General features: G+C 47.5%; 1 protein-coding gene and 1 long non-coding RNA gene across 12 annotated transcripts in view; both read left to right on the forward strand.

Moving 5' to 3' along the window:
• Window positions 1-11975, forward strand: part of LOC310897216 — a 30196-nt gene extending 18221 nt beyond the window's left edge. Inside the window, exon 2 of the long non-coding RNA XR_014582134.1 lies at window positions 1-11975. This exon is cut by the window's left edge and continues 17982 nt beyond it. This is a non-coding gene — a long non-coding RNA (uncharacterized lncRNA).
• HIPK2 (homeodomain interacting protein kinase 2) overlaps window positions 1-22420 on the forward strand; it is a 135913-nt gene that overhangs the window by 69184 nt on the left and 44309 nt on the right. For all 11 annotated transcript variants that reach the window (XM_083830120.1, XM_083830119.1, XM_083830113.1 and 8 more), the window contains one exon: window positions 22238-22361. In XM_083830120.1, coding sequence (XP_083686246.1) covers window positions 22238-22361 — 124 coding nt within the window. The remainder of the gene's footprint in view (window positions 1-22237; window positions 22362-22420) is intronic.

The raw sequence follows: 22420 nt of genomic DNA on the forward strand, positions 1-22420 counted from the left end.
TACCAAGGCTTGGCCCAAAGCCAGGGAGAAAATGTGTGTCTTAAACGAAATCTACAAAGACTGAAGTGGCACCATGGTCTCCTTAGCACGCACAACAGCAGTGCAGGAAGACTTGGTGCAAAACTAATTTTTCAAAATTACTTCAAAGACAATCGTGGTTTTTTTGTTTTTTCCTTAAATGGAGGCAATCTGAGAAAGGGTTGGTAAAGCAGAAGAGATTTGCTCCCAAGTCCTGTAGCTGTTTGCCAGGGATGTTGTTCTCCTGCATTTGTTACCTGACTGGGAGTGATAAATTCTCCGTTTTCTTGCCCGTGCTGTTCTCTGCCTTCTGGACGTGAGATACTTGGCTTGTAGTGTTGGTGGGAAGTGGAGCGCTGGGGAACTGAGGAGGTGATGCGATTTCCCTCTCCCTTCTTAAAAGAAGGAGATTAATTTAGTGTGTGGTAATACAAAAAGTAAAGCGCATCCCAGTACGGCTCCGCAGAGGAGGGCCAGGGCGGGTGTAAAGTCCGTGGTCCTTCACGAGGTGCTGCCTTTGCCAGCCCCACCTTGCCTTGCCGAGCGAGTCACAGCGACTGCAGCGGTGGGTGGGCTTGCTGGGGGGTTGCTGCTTTCATCTGAGTGAAAATAGCCTTCATGTGTGATTAATGTCCAAACCACCAAGCGCCACCTGAAAGATTATGTTGCAGGGAACACAGGAGAAATGAGTTGTAGGCTGGCGGTGTGTTCCCCCACCTTGATCTCTGTCATTCTGCTCATTGCCCTGGCTTGCTTTGTGTATATCTGTGTGTGATAACTTGTCCTTGTGCTCACCGAGGCAGCGGTTACCTTCTGGGGGCACGCTCACGTATGTCTCCTTCGGTGACGGTGGCTGGTTAAGCAGCGCTGCCTCCCTCTCAACGTGGTGCATCCGATCCGGTGCTCCTCCCAGCCCGGTGAGCATTTGTGCCTGCGTGTCCTGAGCGAGAGCGCAGGGCTGGGAGCCGGGGTTCAGGGCTAAACCCGCACTGCCACCAGGAGATGTAGCTGGAGAGCACAGCCTCCAGAACAGCACACAGGGTTTGCTACCCCCTTAGCCCTGTGCAGGTGGGACTCCGGTGCCTGCTTTTGACGTTGGCCTGCAGCAATGCAGAAGTCACCCGTAGGTGTACCCAGTTTGTTTCCCATCTTCAGTAATCAGGGTGTCTGTCTCCGATCAAGAAAGGTGGGCGTGTGGTGGGGAGCTAGGTGGGGAAGGTGGGCAGCGTGGTAGCATGACCTGTGTTGAAAGAGGGGTGAAATGCCCATTTCCCTTTTTCTTTCCCTTCTTGTATGGCATGGAGAGATCACATCTAGGTAAAGGGCTAAACCAGCCTCATGACTACTTCAGTCTTTGGCTTCTTTAGGGCTGCGTAACTGCACTACCAAATGCAGCTATTTTTGTAAGGTGGGTCCAGCTCCTGGCTGCTGACCAACAGTTTTTGAACTCCATTCATGCAGCCCTTGAAACAAACCACCGAAAAATAAAACCCATGAGGTACTACCGACATGCGTAGGATTTAATCTGGCTCCCAACCTGTGTAAGGTTTTTATAGGGCACTAATAATCACATGGTGTGTTCCAGTTCTTGCTTTTTAATTTTCTACTTAAGGGCGAAACTAGGTGTTTTCCTCAGAACATAAGATTCTTTAATTTTAGACACGAGGTCTGGCACCCTTTGTGGAAGCCAGCTGTCTTCTTGTTTTCCTAGCAGTGCCTTCATTCTTCTGCATTGCAAGCCAGCTCTTTTTCTGTGTGGGATCCTTCTCACCTCAGCCCTTTCCCAGTTACATAAAGAAGGAAAAGCGCTAAAAGAGTGGCCACGCTTAAATTTAAAAAAAAAAAAGTTGAGAGTTAAGGCCCTTTCTGATGTGTTGCTACATGCCAGATGTCTGCCGATGGTTATTTCCAAATAAAAGCACTGCCAGGTGGCAGATGTGGATCTATAATGGTATCTGCAATAGTGAGCTGAATATCAGGTAATAGTACAGAGTACAGTTGAAAATAATGCATCTTGGGCTTGAATCAAAGATCACTGAAGATAGGACAGTGCTTCGTAAAGATTTAATTTGTTATATTGTTTTGTAGCCTTCCCCTCTCCCTCATTTTAAAGTTGGCATTTATATTAAAATCTAAAGCTCGATGCATGGAGGAAACGTGCAGAGATAACTTGCACAAGTTCGGCCCAGTGGCTTTGTTTGAGGACAAGGGGATTGTCTGTGTTCCTTCTGGATGTCCCCTTTTCTCTTGCTGAATCTGGAAAGATGACTTAATCCTTCCCCCAGCTCACCGCTGGAGCAGTGTCAGCAGGAAGAGGTGCTGGTGAGTGGTGCAAGGTGCTCCTGCTCTGCCTTGGGCTTTAATTTTCCTGAACTGCGGCTCCTTGGAGACTCATGATTCCTATGCCAAGAGCAGGGACATGTTGTTTCTGTATTTATTGGGCAAGGCAGATGCCCTGTTTCCTCTGTCACTTCTAGCAGATGAGCTTTCCAGATGGGAACCTCGTTCCAAATAGTCCTTCAACAAAAATGACATTCCTTGGACTCCTTGTTCTCTAAAAGTGCTCCAGGTGACCTTAACACGTTCTCAGCTGTCTTTTACAGCTAAATATTTCTGAAGGCAGGGTCACCAATTGCAATGAAATGTATTACTAATAAACTTGGCACTTTTATCTAAAGATGGGCTTGTAGCTAACATACAAACTTGGGAGAAAGGAAATTATTTTCTTGTTTACTTGTGTGATCTTGTCTAAATTATTTGTCTTCTACATCTTAGTCTTCCCAGCTATAAAATGGGAGTAATAAACTGTGCTTTCCTTAGCCAGGGATATTAAAGTTTATGAAAAGCCAACAGATTTCTCTATAGAAATTTCTCTATAGAAATTATAGGAATACAAAGTGCTTGGGTCTGGCCCAAATGGCTGACCTGTTGTCTGGCTTGTCGCAGCAAGAGTCCAATAAAAGTTTGTTCTGGTTGCAGCCAAGTACCGTAGTTAGCAGCAGCTCTTGTGGACTTTCTTGACCAAACCCTACCCCAACGACCATGCAGCGTATGCACCAAGGTTAAGTTTTCATTTTGATAGGTCTCTCTTCCAAGCTCTCGGTAGAAATACTTCTGCCCCTCCTCGTGCCATATCTGGGGACCTCTTGATTGCCAACAGCATTTAATGCAATGCAGGTAGCAGTGCTCGGGAAGGAGAGGAAGCGATTGACTTTCAGATTCAGGGCTGTTGTTTGCAGGGCTGTGCTTAGGGGAAAACCTGTAAAAAGGTTTCTGGCTTGAAACTAAGCATATCTGATGTGGAGTTACAGAGAAACAATGAACAGGAAAGTTGACAATACCATTTCTACAGAGCAGAGCTGCACTTTTACGTCCACTTGAGAAGTAGGTTTTCCAAGACAGAGCCTTAGATACTTAGGAGGGCAATCCTTTTGGTGTCCTGGAAAAAAAAGAAAAGGCATTGTAGCCCATAATTTAGCAGAGTATTAATGACCTTATCTCCTCGACAAAACGTCATAAAACCTCTGCTCAGATAGATGCACACGCACACAGCTTTCTCCCCAGAAGTTTGGAAGTTAGGACGTGCTTTCTCCATCATCTATATGATTTATTTTCCCCCCAGCTATTCCTCTGGAGTCACGTTAGGACGCACTGAGCTAAGTGCAGCTGTCTTTACGCGGAGCTGTATTTGCATAGCGCTCCATTTGCATATTGGCTGGTGCTGGCGTACAATATTAATAAGGTATTAAAGGAGAGCAGAGGGAGGGGGAGGGACACGTGATGATTTCAGTCTTGTCTAAGCAAGGCCGTGCAAATAACTTCCTTTTATCCAGAATTAATGACTAATACGCTAACTGGCCTCAGAGTGGGATGGTGCTTGCCTGGGAACAGTGTCTGCAGCAGAGGCTGTGCAGCCCGCTCCACCTTGCACGCTGCTGGAGACGGGAGAGGGTTTGTCCACCTTCGGCTGCAGGGCTGTCATTGGAAATAAACGTAGCTTTGTGTGGAGGCAGAGCACGGGAGTGGATGAGAGGGAGACAGGGCGGGGGAACAAAGGAAAAAGGGGAAAAGAGCAAGGTCTTTATGCAGAGAAAGCAGGAGCCTTGTGCTTGGAAGAGCACGCCTGCCACACGTGGCTCGGCAGGAGGGACGTCCCTCGGAGGCTGAGGGCTGCAGGTACCTGCCATCGATCTGGGTGGTGGCGAAGTTCAGGTCCTTCCTTATGCCCTGGGTTAGCTCACCGTGGTGTGTGTCGTTAGCTCCTCGTGACGATAATGGGATTACGGGACCCTAGGAGGCCAAGGACGGATGGCTGGCGTGGGGGAACTGCCCAGCATGACCTCCACGGAGGGATTGCCATCGTGCTGCAGGCAGCCAGGAGCGAGTCTGGGGCTGGCACAGCGGGTACCCTCCTAATGACAGCCCAGAAATGTCTAAGCAAGGGGAGCTGTTCTAGAAGGACCTGACTGCAGCTTTTTTTGTTTTTTAATTTACCAGGTTGCACTGTCCAGGTTGTTTTGGGGAGGACAGGAGGGCCAGGATTCTCATGTTCAGATACATTTTAGCCCAAGAAGGCGTGCATTGCCTGGCATTGGGAATGGCAGGCCATCCTTCAAACCTGAGCTTGTCTCTAGTGAAATTTTCTCCTGCGGTAGCTCTGAGGCCTCAGCCGCCTTTCTTGGGGTGCAGTGCAGCTGAAGTGGATCACCTTTTCCCAAATTCCTGGTGCTTCTGCCCAAAATGGAAGGGGTAGAGGGAAGCAGAGCATGCGGTGCTCCCATCCCCGTGCTTGGCTCACGCTGTGGAGGTTTGGTGGTGTAACCTGGTAATCCCACAGCACACGCGGGGAACGGTATGGTCTTTCCGTGGGGATGGTACGGGGGAAGCTCTGTTCTTCGTCAGTGCCAAAGCCGTGAGGGGAAAAACAAGCCTGCAACATTGCTTGGCAACACAATTATTATAATAGGGTTTGCTTCTTCCTACACTGCCCAACAGAATTATTTTCTCCATATGGTGGAGCTACTCTGTTTTTAACTGGTTCTTCCTGCCCCTTCACCAGATGGCTGTTTTTAAGCGGGACCTTGCAGCTCTGGTGCATGGCTGATCTGAGAGCAGGAGGAGGAATTACAGGTGGAAGGAGGCTCAGGACAGGGCTGCTGGTCCCGGTCTTGGGCGAACAAGCCTATCTGGAGCGAGACGTGAGGTATCATCATCAGGATGAATATTCAGATGTTATCTAACAGGGAAACTCAAAGCTAGCATCCTGTTTATTTTTGGTGGCTGTGGGATTTTGATGAGAAGACGGCGATGAAGGAACTCTAATGGGGTACACCAACGTAAAGTCTTCCCCGTCTGTGCTGCCGGGTCACTTCAGGCCTGACCTGTCACAGCTCGTTGTCCTTCTTGTCTCAGGTGCTAAGCACAGCTTTGCTAATACACTGCAATCCTCATCTGCCTTCTTGCTATTCGTGTCCACCCAGGGCAGGGCACCCACCTGTAAGCTCCTTGTTGCTCCCCAGCTGCCAGGGAGTCCTTGTGCTGCACCACAACGTGCCTCTGCTGCGAGCGCATCCTCGGTGGTGGGGTGCCAAGGACACGGGAAATAAACAAAATAAAGCACAAAAAAACAAAAGGGAGATGCAGAAATTCCAACCATAGATGCAAAGTGTTTAAAATAGGTAAACCACTTCCTTAGTTTGCACTTGAAGGAACAAAATAGCCCACCTGGGTTCTGGCTAGCCAGACACTGCACCTTTTTGTGTTCAAGGGCCTTCCTCATTTCGCTTTTAGCCTGCTTTTCTAAGGAAATGCGACGTGTGTGATCACGCTGCCGCTACGTTCCCCTTAGCTTTCAAATCCAGCAGACGAATTCAAGCAAATTTGATGCAGGGGGAGGGGTCTCAATGGCACTGAGTCCTACATGTTTCATGAAAATCAGCAGCTGGGCAGAGCCCCTGTTAATGCACGCCCCGGGGGAAAGGCTGCAGTGTCAGCTTGCCACTTAACGTACTGCTGCGGGAGCCGCTCCGTGCGGGAGCTCTGAGCTCTGGTCTGAGGCCCCGCTCCGCGGGGAACCAGGCTCCTTTCTGCTGCTCACCACTCAGTTAAAGCATGAGTCTTCCCGTGGCCTTTTTTTCCCTTTTAATTTTCTTTTTTTTGTTGTTTTTCTTTGAGACTTGAAAATAAAAATAACACTTTTCATCTTCAATGGGCTTTACAAACATCAGCTAATTAACCGTTCCCTCATCTAGTTGGCTGCTTCAAGGAAGAGTGGGAAAGCAGGATTATTTTTTTCTGAAAGCGAGTGAGCTGGATTCTCAGAGGGCCCATCGGAGTCCTGATGGGTCTGCGCCTGCTGCTCCACGCCAGAGCGCGCAGCTCCGTACCGCGTCGCCGTTTGTGCTTTGTTTCTCTAGCAAGTAAATAAATAATGGAATTTAGAAGCAACCGAGAGATGTCCCCCAACACATATTGCACAGCTTATGGGTAACTCATCGACCTGAAAAAGCTGTAAATTGACTTAATTGGGAGGGGAAGAAAATTCCCATTGTTGAACCCGTACACATTAGATCCTCAAATTTTCTTAGAAATTACCTTGAAAGCATTTAGAGCTCTTCTGTTCTAATGTCCCTCAGGATCTTGTGGGCATTTTCAAAACCAGAAGTTTTAGACATCTGGTCCAGATCTCCCCCCTTGGTCCGGCAAGCTGTACTAGGGTGCGTTGTCAGTCTTGCTGCTGATGTGAGAGCTCAACTGGAGGTGCCTGTAGCTGGAATATCTGTGCCACGGTCAGTATCAAGGTGGCAGGTCACTGCTACAGCCATCCCATGCTGCTTTCCTCTGGACTTGGCTAAGGGAAGCCTCATCTGAATGCAGTAGGTGCTCCTAAGCATTGGGAAGTGGGGAGTTTGGCTGAGAAAGGATTTGGCACCCTGTGTGAGGAGGAGAGATTTTGCATGGCACCATTGGGACGTGAAAACCAACGTCCACTGTAGGTTTTCTACAGCATCCTCTCCAATGTCCGTTGCGAATCCAGCTCAGAAGTAAAGCTTTAGGGGTGGTTGATGCTCTGTGGTTTTGTCCCCATGGCAAACGTTTGGAAATGCCTCAGAGTATTTTGGTGCGGTTGGATGTGGTTGCGGTCGATAGAGTGAGTTAGTCTCAGAGGGGAGCAGCGCCGTGCTTTTGGTTCTCCGACTTTTTGTGGAGGATGTCTAGAGCTCCTTGATTTTCCTGGATCCTCCCGGTACCTTGTTTTCCATCAGGATCAGCCTCAAAGGAATTGCAAAGGTTCTCCCCTTTCTAGGATTCTTTTTCAAAAGCAATTCCATGTTTCATTTCCTCTTGAGACTACTAGTGCTGGCTTTTCCAGTGTGATTCTTTCTTCACAAACATCAACTGTGTGTGGAGTTTTCTGGGGTCCAAACCAGGAAGTTCATGCACCTTTGTATCAATGAGTGACATTTGTTGTGCAGGATTTTCACTTGTCAGCATATTTTTTCCCCCCGCTTTGCATCAGCAGTGTTCTGTTACAGATTTGGTTGCAATTAGAAAATAATGATTTTTAGTATTGTTAGAGGATGAATTAATTATAATTTTTGGTGGGATAGAAAAAGAGCAAAACCAGAAAGTAGTTCTCAGATCGATGGCTTAAAGTATTTCTCACTATTGTTGCTGCAGCAGCAGTTTTTCTTTCCTTACACATTTACTACTATTCTACAACTGAAAATCCTGGTTCCAAAAATACTGCAGAAGGAAGAAACGGTGATTACAGAGAGCAAGTTCTCAAAGGAAACTATTTTGGGTTTCCCCCATAGTTTAAAAAAAAAAAAAAAGTAAAATAATAAAGAATATAAAGACCCTCAGGGTTCCCAGCATCAGAAATGTGATGCTGTACTTTGAGTAGAAACATAGCGAGTCCCCTGCAAATTCACTGTCTTCAAATCATTGCCTTGTGCTTCCCCTGCCCATCTCCACGTAACTCTAATTTGGCTGCCCATAAATGCATGCATAAATGCACGAGAAATGGGTCCAGAGTGGCTCTCAAAGCCTTGGTTGAGTCTGCAGGTCTGGTAGATAGGGGAAAAAAAGTGTAATTTTTCTTTTAGACTGAGAAATACTGTTCAGGCATCGTGGGGAATGCAGTAAACAAGGAGCCTGGTGATGCTGTTTTTAGACAAGGCACTGTTCGGAGTAGGATTGCACTTCAGGAGGTGCTAAGTATGTTCAGCAATATTGGCATTTTGTTTCGGTTGGATGAAGATCCGAGAGCAAATCTGAGGCTTTCATGAATGGAAACAGTCTTCCCTCACACACCTCTACTTTGCTTCCCTGCATCACGTTGCAAGCGCAAAGACCCGCATCCCACCTCCATCCCACCTCGACCTCTGCGGAGAGGTGGGAGCTCCTCACGAAGCAGGAAACACGTCGAGCTCCCCTGTCCCAGCTGCGCTGCTCCGCGGGGATGGCAGGAGCGATGCTGCTGAATCCTCCGACAGGGCAGCAACAGGCAGAGCAAACAAAATCCATAATTAATAAAGCGGCGGTGGTTTGTATCTGGTGCTGGGCGGTGGGTGGGATGCGGGGAGAGGCGGGTGGGAGGAGGCCGCGGGGTAATTATAGATGTGAAAAATGAGGCAGGAACATGCGGTAACCTTTCTAGGTTAGCCGTCTGCGTGATCGATGGCCTGCATTGTTTTCCCTCTAACCTTTCCATGAACCTCCCCTTAGAATAACAGGGGAAATATAGTTATTCCCTTCCCTGTCTTGTTTGTTAGGAAAGCGCTCATGTCCAGCCGTGTTCTTGCACCCTACGTCTTGCCGTGTGCAGGCAGTACATCATATTTCAGGTAATTAGTTACACCTCATGCAGGGACATCACCGTCCTGCCCCTGCTAGCATCCTCTGTGTGCTCGGGCTGCCCACCTGGCCAGGTGCTGCTGCTGGAAACAGTGCCCACTTTGCTGCCATGCTGGGTGAACCGAGCACTGCAATTTCTACAGCTGAAATAGATGCAGGTGGAGCACTGGGGACAGCGATGGGGAAAGGGGCAGCAAAGGAGTTGACGAAACCTAAGATGTGCTAAGGACACCAAGATGCTGGGGCGATGAATTTGTGTGCTTACACTGTTACTGGTGGCACAGGCCTAGGTAAAAGCCCCTTTAAGGGAAGAGGTCGGTCCATCTGCATCCCCCAGCTGCTGGAACATGCTCCAGTTTTACCTATCAAACCCAAACTTGCTCTGTTTTCAATAATTTCCAGCGCAGCCTTCGAGTGATCGGGTTTCTTAGAGTTGCAGTTCTGAAGTTTATAAACCCCAAACTCTTTTGTCAGGAGCAAGATAGCTTGGTTGAGGCAGTTCACAGGAAAGCATATGATATACACCAGATAAAATTGCGACATGTAAAAAATGTTAAGAATGCCAGGAAATGTTCTTGAACTGTGCAGTTGACTTAGAGGGCTAAATGGTTACAGGCAGTCATGATAACTGAAGATACGAATGTGTACATAAGGGAGCCCTTTCTTTCAAGAAAGGGTGGATCTTTGTCTTCATGTCCTGGGAAGTACTTTTGATTGTTGTGTTCATTCCTCCGGAGTAATTACCAAACTTCCCCTCAGCCAAAACTATTCCTGATATATGGGGATTTCTTCGCCCTTTACAAGGACAGTCCGAGCTACTTGCAAAACAGTCAAATTAAGAAATGACGTCCGTACTGCAGTGAGATCCAAGGACAAATTAAAAGTTAAAATTAATCAGACGGGAATCATTCCAAATTCTACTCTTGTGTAGCAAAGAGGAGGAAAAGTTTCTTTTGTATGACATTTTTTCTGCAGGCTTTGTCTCTCCAAAATCTCTCTCGTGGGCTACCTAAAGTTTAACATGTAGAAAATGTTTATATTTTACCAGAAGATCAGGGTAGCTTTAAGGATTTGTTTTGGCAAGAAAAAATTGAAACTGTAAAAGGAGACATTTGAAGAGTCCCAGAAACAAATATATGACTATGTGTTGACATGTTATGAAGGTGTTGGGAGCGACTCCTTACTTAAAATTGTGTTGAAATTTGCACTTACTATGGATTTAAATTCATCTGCTTCACACTTTAATGATTGAATTTAGTCTCCTGATTTGGTACAGAGATGCGTTGGAGAACAATTGAATTTTCCATGTAATGATTTTAAATGAAGAATGAACTTACTTTGCAGAAGACTTTTATTTTAAAAGTCTCCCTTCTGTTGCCCTTCCACAAGCACTGCGATTCCTTCTGAACTATTCGCACACGCATGCATTCTTGCTGATATCCTGCTCTTCTGTCCGGTTCCTGTGAGATGCGTGGCATCAACGGGTAAAGCCAGAGCTGAGGAGGAAACAAACCAGTGGTTGGAGCGGGCAGGGGCTGATAGGGGAGCAAGAAGGGCAGGGATAGGGGAGCTGGTGTGGGAGACGTGGCCAGGGGACGTCAGGATCCCTCCTCGTCTCCATCGCTGTGCCCTGAGCTGGGTTCTCCGTGCAGAGCAGAGGGACCCAGTGACCCCATGGTACTCGGGTTTGGACTGGAAAGCCTCAGGCCCTTGCGTATGTTGGAGGGATGTTAATGTGTTGTCTTGCTCAGGGGAGCCGTGTGCAACATCAGCCTGAGATTTTAGGGATGATCCTTCGCCCTTCCTGAAGATTTGCTGAAACCTTCGTGCCTCGTGTCCCTCTGATACCCGGCAGTGGGGTAGCAGCACGTCCCTGCAGGTCCCATCATGGCCTGCAGGGCCCAGGCTGCGAGCGGGCCCCCCGCTGGGCCGCTGGCTGCGGCCTGGTTGCAGGTCCTGGCTTAGCGGATGCTGAGCAGCAAGTCCCAGAGTCTGTAATTCCAGGGTGATCAGGGATTTGTAGCCAGCTTGTGAGTCTTTTAGGCCAGGGACTGTTTTCTTTCTTTCCTTTTTTTTTTTTTTTTTTTTTTTTACAGCACCTGGTATGGTAGGGCCCTGTTTCACCCTTCCAGATATTACCCCAAACATCAGTACAATAAAAAGTTAAATTCAGAGTGGATTCATGTTTCCCTAATTCTGTGAAAGAGCAGTGGTGGTTTTTTTTTTTGTTGTTGTTGTTTTTTCTCAGTGCTGTGCCCTGCTATTTGTACAGGGAGCTTTTATCACACGCTCTACGTTTTGCTTCGTGGCGTGTGTTTATCCTCGTAGAGCTCGAGTTAAATTTGGAAATTTTCAGCTCTCTGCTGCAGAAATAGCCAATTCCAGTGTGCTCTGGGTACTTCCACAGGTTGGGTCAGCGGGTGGGCTGGCATGCCCAGGCCCTTCCCAAAATGACTTTGTAGACCGGGCAGGTCTCCCCAGCAGAGGTCGGGTGCTGCGACTCACTGAGCTGGGCATTGAATTTTGTGAACGGTTCCTGACACAGCTCCCTACTACCTGGCTACATGATATTTACAGGTCATTTCACCTCAAAACCTGCCTTGCATCAGTAATACCATTTCTTTTGAAAGACCCTACAAACCCATGTATTATTAATGTGATTCCCGAATGTCATAAATAGAAGACACGGTGGTCTAGTAGCGATGGCACGCTGTTCTCAAGGACCCCGCTTCTTTTCTTGGCGCTGCTACACTCTCTCCATATGATCTTGGGCAAATTGCTTCCCCAATCTGTTCCATTGTCACCACACGTCGTTTTAGATCATAAATTCTCTGGAACAGACACAGTCTTTTAGCACGTCATCTTTTAATGTCTAGCGTTATGGGGCTCCAGTCTCCACTGGGACTTCTGCGTGCTACAGAAATACAAATAGTTGCTACTAATAATAATATTAAATCTGTGTGGCTCTTCAGAGATAAGTGAAGGGCAGTGCTCCTTTGTCTGAGAGGCAAGCAGGATAAGTACTTTATTTTTGTCTTTGTCTTTTTTTAATTAAAAAAAGCAGCCAGTGGACATGATTAAAAGGGAAAAAAAATAAAGGAAAGCTGCAGAAATTTGATACTTTTAGCCTCAGACCTGCTACTTGCTCTGTGAAGCCAGTCTTAGGATCATGGCCAGAGCCTGGTTTGTATCCCTGTTTGCCAGGGTAGAAATTGTTTGAAGCCTTATATTGGCAGTTGGCTTGGTAGTCAGCCTAATCCCATAAAACCGCCATACAGCTTGGTGCAACTTTGGGTATTTACTGCGAACAGAAGTCTCGGGGAACGTTACAGATCAGGCCCAAGGAGCTTCGCTTGGCCGATACATGACAGGGCTCTGGTCTGGAATGATAAGGGACTGGGCTGGAGCTGCGAGTGGCCGGATGGGAGGCCATCGGAGGCAAGAAGTCAACTCCTGACTGCATCTGTGTGCTGCGGGATTTTTTAATTATTATTTCATTTCCAAAGAAGTGCAACAGCAACAACTAAAGGTCTTAAATATTCAGCAGTGAAAACAATAGATTTGAAAAGGAAAACAAAAAGTTCAAGCCAGCTCTGGCATTGGTGGACATTTGGCTCTGAGGGAAGCGAGAACAGCTTGGATTTGCATAAATTGCATACTGTGGGTCAGAAAGCAGTCAGAATTATGCTTGCATTGCAGTGGCATGAATGGAAGCACATAACTGGCATTCTTCCCCTCTTGATCAGATGCCTCCTTCAGGGGATCTCTGCACCCAGCACCCTGCGGCTCATCCATTCGCTGCCTGGCATGGATAGGGCTTTTGTTTTCAAATTACGATTTTTCTATTCTCTGCTTTCTTCCATAACCTGGGAGAACCCCAGCCCGCCCTGCCATGCGTTACCCTTTGTCTGAGGGAACAACCAGAGGTCACAGTGTGCTGTTGCACCACCCCACATGCATGTTTGTGCACTTCGGGGTCAGCATGGAGTTGCTGTGCCTCAGGGTGATGGTGGTGAAGCCCCTTCTCTGAAGTGCACAGAGCCCTGCGTTTCAGAGCTCAAGTTGACGAGCGTGTTCGTGATCCATCCAGCCGGGCTTTCTCTGGGGATGTACAAAGATGCACGCCTGGCTGGGACAGGCTTAGTGTGTCTCTTGGCTGAACCAGGACCCGGCTTTCTTTTCCATTATTGGGCTTAATAGCTTTTCTTGCCTCTTAAGATTTCCAGCTCAAGTGCAACAAAGACTTGCCAGTGGATTCAGATTCAGCAAAGCACTTAAATGTGTGCTTAACTTTAACTGTATCCAGTGCCCTCTGGGGGACTCCGGCAAGTATTTGCTTCAGGTTACCCATATGGTAAAGGGCTTTGCTGAACTGGAGCCGCAGCCTCCAGCAAGCGCATATAGTGCTGCTGGAAAGTTATGTCGGTCAGACAGCAGCAGCCACGTGACAGCCTTGCCATCTGCATGCAGATCGGTCCTGTTCCCCTCTCTGCTTTAGAATTAGAATAGTTGAGCTGAAGGAACCCACAGAGATCGAGTCCAACTGCCTGACCACTTCAGGGCTAACCAAAAGTTAGAGCATATTATTGTGGGCATTGCCCAAATGCCTTTTGAATATTGAAAGGCACAGGGCATCAGCCACCTCGCTAGGAAGCCTGCTCCAGTGTTTGACCACCCTCACAGTACAGAAATTTTTCCTAATGTCCAGTCTGAACCTCTTCTTTAGTCTGTGAGGCTTTGCTCTGTGTCAGCATGGCCAGTCAGAGTGCCTCCTTTCTGATCCACGATAGCTCCGCATTGCCACTGGCCAGACCAAAGGCAGAGCTCTCAGCCGTGCCATGTCCTCTCCCGGAATGGTACCCACCCTGCCGTGGTCCGCCCAAGGGCAAAGGCAAATGGCAGCTAACAGCTACTGATGGCTGCATGCCTCTTGATTTATCCACAGGCAAATGGTTTCACCTATTGGCACTAGGAAATCATATTGATTGGGGAGATTGTGTTTTTTTCTTTGGGTCTGATAATTGAAAGGGCAAGTCCTCCTTTAATATTTTCCTGGCCTGGCCTTGGTTCTTTTGTACCTTGTCCGAAAAAGCTTTTATTTTCAAGGCACAGGGAAAATGATGTTTATAAAACACAAAGTACGGGAATTTTCATTCCCCTCTGGCTTTAGGAGGAGGAGAGCAGCTGGTGGAGAGTGGATGAGAAAGGCTTTATCTGCTATATTTTGGTTACTGCGCTTTGAGTGATGGGTTTAATAATTGATAGAGCAATTTAGCAATGATCCATAATCCTGAAAGAAGCCTACGCTCCCCTCCCTCTCCCTCTCCCTCCCTCCAAGACTGACAGGCTGCTCTCAGTGTTTTTGTCTGCAAAATTTCATCCCTTGGTTTCTGTAAACAGCCTGACATGGGAGAGGAGAAAAAAGCAACTGTTTCTAAATCTTTTGTCTTGTTTCCACAAACAGCTGCGCTGCTTTCTCCAGCTCAGGGCTTCAGTCATTTGCTCTTGCTGAAGGGAGCTGGAGGTTTTCTCTCCAGCCCTAACCTAAACGGAATGTATATGTGCAATGTATGTATGTGCAATGTATGTATGAGAGCAGAGCGGTGCACGTCCTCCCAGCAGTCACCCCTCCTTCCCCACTTAAACCCTGCGTTAAAGGCTCCTGCGTTCCCAGCTGAATCCAGCCTTCTTAATCCCAGGAAAGGTGGGTAGCGATGGCATGTGATTGGGGCATCTCTGCAGTATGCTTGACGCTCTTCCAGGATTAACCCATGCAAATTCCTTTTCACAGTAGCCTCGTGCTGACAGTCATGGCAGGTGTCAGGACCCCATTTGGGTGCCTAGTGTATAGGTATCTGCATGAAACCCTATTTTTGAAGATGGATGCACACGACCTGTACTCACCCAGCTCACCCCTGCAGCAGCACAGGGCTGTGTTTGTGGCACGTGGCGTGCATCCCTCCACAAGTTCTAGCTCTCCTAAATTCTGTGCATGATATCCATCTCTCACCATCCATGAGAAGTGCATGCAGAGAGCAGAAAAGGTGACAGAAGTAAGCAAAAGGAGAGAAAAACAGACAAGTTTATAGGTACCAAATCTGTGTTCAGGCAAAGGGAGGAGGAAGAGGGGAAAGAAGTACAGCCTGGCAGAAAACTGGGTATAAGCAAAGTCAAATTAGATGTATCAAGTTTTCTTTTTCCATATATATTACATAGACGTCCGATTGACAACAAGTTGTAATTAAGCATGACATCAAGTCAGCTATGCACAGCTGTATTATTCCTTAAAATTACAAGGGGTGAAGTCCTTTGGGGCACAGTGAGGTTTATGGTCTCTCCACCATGGGAGGTCTGTAAGACAAGCTGGCTGAGTGCTTGCCAGGAGGGACGTAGGCATAGATGGCCCTATATTGGGACAGGGAGGCAGCGGGTGGCTTCCTGGCGTCCAGTCTAGCCCTGGGAGTCTCTGGCACAATCCTCTGGAGTATTTTCACCCATAACACTCAGCACTGGTGGAACCTGAGCAGTGTCAAGGGATGGGTGGTTTGGTCTGCTTCTGTGATTTATTTGCTACTAAGTACCCTTAGTAATGATAGGTTCCTGAAGCTTGTTTGATAATTATGCTGCTCAAGTCCAGAAGTAATTCTGGTGTAACTTGCTCTGTTTTGAGAAGACAGAAAGAACTGTGTGTGCACTTGATAAAAATGCCCTGGGACCTACACATGAACTCCCCAAAACGCTCCCAGCTATGCAGTGTTTTGCCTGGCTATATAGGAGGATCAGGGTGACCTTGCTATTGACAAGCGTGTACTTACCGTACTGCATGGAGTCGGAGTGGTTGAGGTGGGAGGGGGCCTCAGCGGGGGGCCACTGAGTTCTACCTGCTGCTCCGGGTATGGTCAGCTCTGAGATCAGAGCCTGAGCTTGTCTTGCTGGGGCAAGTGATACCAGATACGGTCTCACAAGCATGGCTGGAGGTGGGTAACCACCACCTGCCATCTGCTGGCCCTACTGCTCACCACACAGCCTATGAGGCCTTTGGCCCTGCTGCTACCTGGGCCTGCGTTCATCCCACTGCCCCCCAAGCCAGGAAGCTCATGGCCTTTCCATCCGAGCTCTCCCCAGCTATCATCACCCAGGTTCACCCATCCCAGGTGTGGGACCCAGCGTTTGTCCTGGCTGAGTGTCACAAAGTCCCTGTTGGCCGATGCCTCCTGCCTGCCCGGATCCCTCCGGGTGGCAGTGTGCCCTTGTGGCAAGGTCCCCCCAGTTTGGTGTCATCTGCAGACTGGCTCAGGGTGCGCTCTGCCTCCTGCCCCAGGCCAGCGATAAAGGTATTAAACAAGAAGGGTCCCAGGATAAACCCCTGCAGTACCTCATTTACTACCGGCCTCCAGTTTATATTTATGTCCTGTAACATAAACCATCACCGAAGGCTGAGTGGATACAGCTTCCAGTCCTCTGAGCAGATACAGATATTTTTTGGTGTGTTGCAAACTAATCTTGAGGGATGGGCGAGGGCAGTGTGAGCAACGCAGTGTTGGAGCTACCCTCTAGTGGTGGTTGTGCTGGTGGTCTGATGGCCTGGGAAATGACTGGCTACCCCGAGTCCTTTCCAGAAACTGGGTGCATCTATGTATGACGTGCAAAATAGGGAGCATGTTAGTGTGAGCTTTAGAGGCCCGTTGTGTGGAGATGGTGAGCGAGCAGTTTCTACTACCAACAGCTGCCTACAGCCTCCTTCAACAACCATCACCTAAAGGCAAGGAGCGGGCACGCTCTGTGCTGAAGGTGCCAGCCAGCATCAAGTTTTAAGTTGTGTTTTTGCCTGATCTGTATACTTGCCCATGAAGGACTATGCTGAGACAGTGATGCTCAGCTACGGGGCCCTCCCAGAGGCGGGGAATTATTCCCAAGGGGGGCTGTTTTAAAATTCAGAAAGAGCCCAGCTCTCTGAGCCCAAGTCTGTGGAAATGAATTTTTTTGGCATTTGTTTTTAATGTCCTGTGATGTGTGGGTGAAAAAGCCGGTGAGCTAGACTGGTAATTAATTTTGCTGACAGAAACACCAGACAATGAAATTACCCTGCCACAAAGCCGGGTTGCTAAAGTAAATACTCTGCCAGCGGAAGGCCTGCAAGTAGGACAGGGTCATATGTGAGGTGCAAGCAAATTATGAGATGGTGCTTCTGTCTTTGGGGACCTGCAGGGACCCTCATGCCCTGGGTATGGACAGAGAGGAGATACGTGGTCCCACACCAGTGCCAGCAGCTCTCTGCAGAACACAGGTGCCTTCAGGCTCTGCTCCAAGGTACCGGGGCACTTGGTGAACCCAGCACTGAGCCAAGGAGCAGGTCATCCTTTGTTGGCCAGGGCAGTGATTCTGTCTGGGAAAGGGACAGGAGATGTGGGAATTGGGGATGGGCTGGCTGCTTCTCTCTTGGAGGTGTGTGGGTGGAACCTGAAGAGAGGGCACAAAGTGCATGGAGCCAACCTCTCTTCTGTGGTGCCTAGTGACACGACAAGAGGCAATGGGCACAAACTGAAACACAGGAAGTCTGAGCATCAGGAAACACTGTGCAGGTGACTAAGCACTGGCAGAAGTTGTCCAGAGAGGTTGTGGAGTCTCCATCCTTGGAGATATTCAAAAGCTGTCTGGATGCAGTCCTGGGCAACCTGCTCTAGGTGGCCCTAGGGTTGGACCAGATGGCCTCCAGAGGTCCCTTTCAACCTAAAAGATTCTGTGATTCTAAGATATGGGCCTCTCGTGGGGGCTGTTTAAGTCTCTCCCAGGTTGGTTGCAAGTGTTCCTTAAATCTTTGGTCTGTATTGGTGAGATGTGCATGAACTGTAGACCCGGCTGTTGTGCCTGTGTGCTCAACAGGAGCACATTTTGTTGAAAGTCACCTAAGGCAGCTCATGGCAAAGGAAGGACGGGAGGGTGAAGTTTTCTGGTTTCCCTCTGTGTGCCTTGTACTGGAGGCTGGAATTACTGTGCTGAGGGCACTGCAGATGCACAGCCTGCACATACCAAGGTATCTGGCAGCGAGCTGCCTTTGCGTGGTCTGAAACGAGGTCACCGCCAAAATTGAAAGGTTTGGTGAGTTTGTGTTTAAAACAAGCAGTATTATTGGGATGGAAAACACTTCACTGGGCAGCCATGAAGAGATTTGTTGAAGACAGCGTAAATCACACATTGCTGTTCTGGGAGAACCTGCTGCCACGTGAACTTGGGTTTGTAATTACAATACTGTGATGTGCATGCTTTAATAGAGTATTTTACCCTGTTATATAGTGTTACGAGCTGCAGAATGGAGAAATCCCACATAACAACTGGCTAAGACATGAAAATGTTTTATTTCCCCTTGGAAAAGAAAATTACAACATTCTTAGAGCAGCTGAGCTAAATCTGAGTGCTTTTAGGAATAAAAGGGTCAGTTGTGGAACAGCCTGCATGCGCATTTTAGGACAGAGTTACTTAATATATTAATTATCTGTAAAAAATGATGGGCCAGCAGTGAAGTGCCCGAGTGTGCAGATACCACAGAACTGTTAAGTTATGCTGCAGGAACATTTAAGGGATTTGATCTGGATTACAAACAACTTTATTCCATGTCAGCGCAGTAAACATTTGAAGAGGAAAACTGAATTATTTCTACATAATTCTACGTCTTAAATTAACTGTAGCTCCCTTGGAGAAAGGACTGTGCATCTCAGAGGATCTCCCAGATAAAACATCTGCTGAAATGCCTAGCGTCACTCCAAAAGCAAACAAAATACTAGGTTCAGGGAAGACTGGAATGCCAAAGCATTCTGCAAATAGCACAAAATAAGTCTGGGGAATATCCTTGCGTTTGAGACTGTTTATAGATCTGCTCAGCCTGTCTCCAGGCAGTCATGTCAGGAAGAGGAGCTGTAGAGTCAGGGGAAGGGGACTGAAACATCCACGGGATGGAAAGCTGAGAAGCCAGAAGTTGCTTCATTCAGAAGGAAGACAAGCAAGGGAGAACAAAGCAGAGAGATAAAAATACTTTGTGCTAAAAGGAAAGGTGATTCAAGATCTTAGGTTTTCACCTTTAGGCCAATTCATGTGAGCATGAAGTGTGAGGTGACAAATTTAAACCTGATAAAGGAAAATCAGGCTTTAAACATCAGACTTGAGATGTTAATTAAAGCAAAAAGTTGTCTCTGGAACTCCGTGCCACGATGTGCGATTGAAGCCAAGATCTCACCTTGTCTTAAAAAGCTGGCATGTGCTTTTGCTAAGAAAGGGAGGAGTTCTATGTGTTCAATAAAGGTGCATATGCAGAAGGATCTCTGCATGCAAACCGATCTCCACCTGCCAGAGGTTCGGAGATTTTATCAGAGGACGAGCTGTTCCTGTGCAGAACCTGTAGCATCTTCACTACAAGGTTGGTGTTGGCTGTCAGCAGGGAGTGCCAGCAGCCACTGCTGGGTGGATGGACAGACAGGCGTTGCTTCCTTTGGGGTGGCTCCAGCTCTCCCTTACGCATGACAAACGGGAGGAGTCTGCTAGCGGAAAGTCAGGAAGCCCGCTTGGTGCACGATACCTGTCCTTCTCTTGGTGTCCTAATAACTGGTTAATTAACTTAACAAGGTCTTTTGTCTTTGGGCTGCTCCCTCTCTGTGGAAGAGTTGCAGTCAGGAAACGGAAGCAGGGCTGTGAGAAAGTCATAACACAAACGCTGGCATCGGTGTACGCACGGCCCCGCGGCACTTGGGTCTGGCCCTGTCCACGCAGGGGTTCTCACCACTGTTCCAAATTTGTTGTCGGCATTCTTCTGTTTGGGCTTTGATTGGAAGTAATGTTTAGGCTTGGTAGAGTACTACAAATACCAGCTTTCAAACAGGGAAAATAAAGTAAAAATACATCACCACCTCTCCTCTCCACAATGACAGGTCTGGTTTAATATAATGAATGGCATTATCTTAAGTTGCCTTTTATGCATCTAAATGGTATGGATGAAGTGGTATGGATGCTGGACTTGTGTTTTACTTCCCAGCAGTGGAGATGCAAAATTTTTTTTAAGTGAAAAATAAATTCTTATCTAATTGCTACACTCCAAAAGCAGGAGCTTTATGGAAAACCAACTGGACAGCTGAAGACTTGCAATAAAAAATGAGAAATTTTGGAATCTCAAATTCTAGGTCATCCCTTCTTGCAGGGGTCTGGAGGTGTTGGCAGCATAAGTGTGGGGAGAGAGGGGAGGAGGTGTGTGCTGCATATGACAGCAGTGCAAGTGTTTTTTATGAACAGGGAGGTTTCTAGACAATATCACGTTGGGAATATCCCACCGCTAGTCCACCCCTCTGCTCCCTCCACTTGAGTTAGTGGGAGGGATCTGAAGTTCAGGCAATGAGAGGCTGAGCTCTCATTAGTGACCAGGGACATTTCGTTCACAATGTGGAAGGCAGACAGGGAGAGGCAGATGGCTTTGAATGCAGGATTTACATAGTAATGAGATTCAGGTCACCATAGCTGTCTTTTTCTCTCTGCATTTTGTCTAGGTGTCGACTAGTGTGCAGGGATGACAGAATAGGAAGGAAAGGAGGAAAATTAACCCCTTGTTCCTAAGTAGAGATTGGTGTTAGAATAAAAAGTTTGTCGTGATAGGCTAAAGAGCAGTGGGATATGAGAACAGCAGTCAAAGCTGAAATTAGAAGGGCTAAAGGTAGCTGCTTTTTAAGTTGCTGGCGTGTGGGTGTTGGTTTTTTGTTTGTTTGTTTTGGGAATGGCACAAAGCAGACTAGCCTTAAAATCCTAGAAATTCCCTTAATTCTTACATTCCGTGTCACTAGTTTGAGAACAAATAGTTTGGGGCTTTTATCATTACAGGTCAGCCCAAAATTGGGGAAGTTTGTGTACTAAAGATAAGGCGTGGATTCTTGTTACATGGCCTTTGCTTGTTTCTTTGGAAAAAAAAATACCATTTTGCTTGGTTTCTTAGCTAAAGACTTGTCTTCACATGACTGTGTAATAGCACGATTAAAACATAATATTTTCCACTGCAATCGGTAATCCTTAGTATGATCTCACTGGTGTCAGATCTTATCCTGATGACAGATGGGAAACTAGGAACCATGGGTCCTGTTTCTGGTTCTGGATGGTGGCACTTGATTAGCTCAGTAGTCAACCTCAGACATTCCCAAAATATGCATCAGGGCCCAAGAAATCCTAAGGCTGTTTTTAAAATGATGAAAGTTTTAAAGCAATGTGTGTTTCTTTCTCTTATCTGTCTTCTTTTTTTTTTTTAGTAGTTAGAGGAGGATGGGAAAGTAAGTTTCCCTATTGTGCATCTTCTGACTCCAGGAGGTGAGGCTTTAAAAGACAGCATTGCAAGATCTGCAAGAAGAGCAGGAGAGAAGCCTTAGGCGGTCCCTGTGTAAAACAGGAATTATAGCATTGAACTGCATGCGGAAATCTGGGCCGAGGTGGGGAAAGTAAGAAAAGCGACTTGGGGAAGTCTGAGCTAAGAGACTGCAGTGGCTGAGCTGGGTTCTCCGTGACAGCGCGGACATCCCTGCCACTACAACACGAAGGCCGCTCTGCCTGCTGCGGCCTCATCATAAAGAGAGGGAGCTAAAGCTTTTACCTCCTCGGTTTCCTCAGTGGGGCTAGCTAACGCCGAGACCCGCTGAGCAGAGGTGTTTCGGTGGCCATCCCCTGAAGCAGACAGTAACTACGTGGCGGGACTGCCGCCGCTTTTTGCCCGTTTCAGCTGAAAGAGAAGAGGAAATTTAATCAGGTGTCTGGGACAGATTGGAAAGCAAAGGCTTCTTGGCTACTTCCTCCTGAGGAACAGACTTAGATCTAATAGATCTAATTAGGTTATATCTCTGTTTTATGGTTGCATCCATTTGTTTAAAAAGTCAGTAATCCTTTTATACCAGTCCTATAATGATTATTTAATGTCTGGCTGCTTGTGAAGCCCTCCAAGCTCAGTGAATGGAGGATGTTTTGTAGCAGAGAGTCAGCGTGGTTCCTCAGCAAGCTGGGCCTCAGAGCCTCCAGTGGGGATCTTAGCTGAGTGGCCTGGAACGTATGACGTCCTTGTTGGTGCTTCGTCTTTCCTCCTGTCGAAGGAAAATAATGGCAGCTCTCTCCTTTTAAAGCTGCTGTGAAACATGAGGCCTCAGCAGGGCTGTCTCTTGACGAAATGGTGCCAGAGGACTTAGGCAAAGATAAATATTCACCAACTAATACTTGGTTAGCAGGTACTTTGCCAGCAGGCAGTGGAGCCCTACAGTAGGAGCAGGAACACTTGTTGACAGCAAGCAGCATCTTGAGTGTGAGTGGATCTGTTCCGGTGGCTAATGTTTTCTAATCTATTCCTTTGCAGAGCCCCTGAAATCATCCTTGGTTTACCATTTTGTGAAGCAATCGATATGTGGTCATTGGGATGTGTCATTGCAGAGCTGTTCTTGGGCTGGCCTTTGTACCCAGGAGCTTCAGAGTACGATCAGGTTGGTATTGATGTCGCCCTGGCTATTGATAAGAGCCAAAATGTTTGTGGCTTTTTTTC

The sequence above is a fragment of the Anser anser genome (assembly GCF_964211835.1).
Source record: "Anser anser genome assembly, chromosome: 1".
NCBI classification, from domain to species: Eukaryota; Metazoa; Chordata; class Aves; order Anseriformes; family Anatidae; genus Anser; species Anser anser.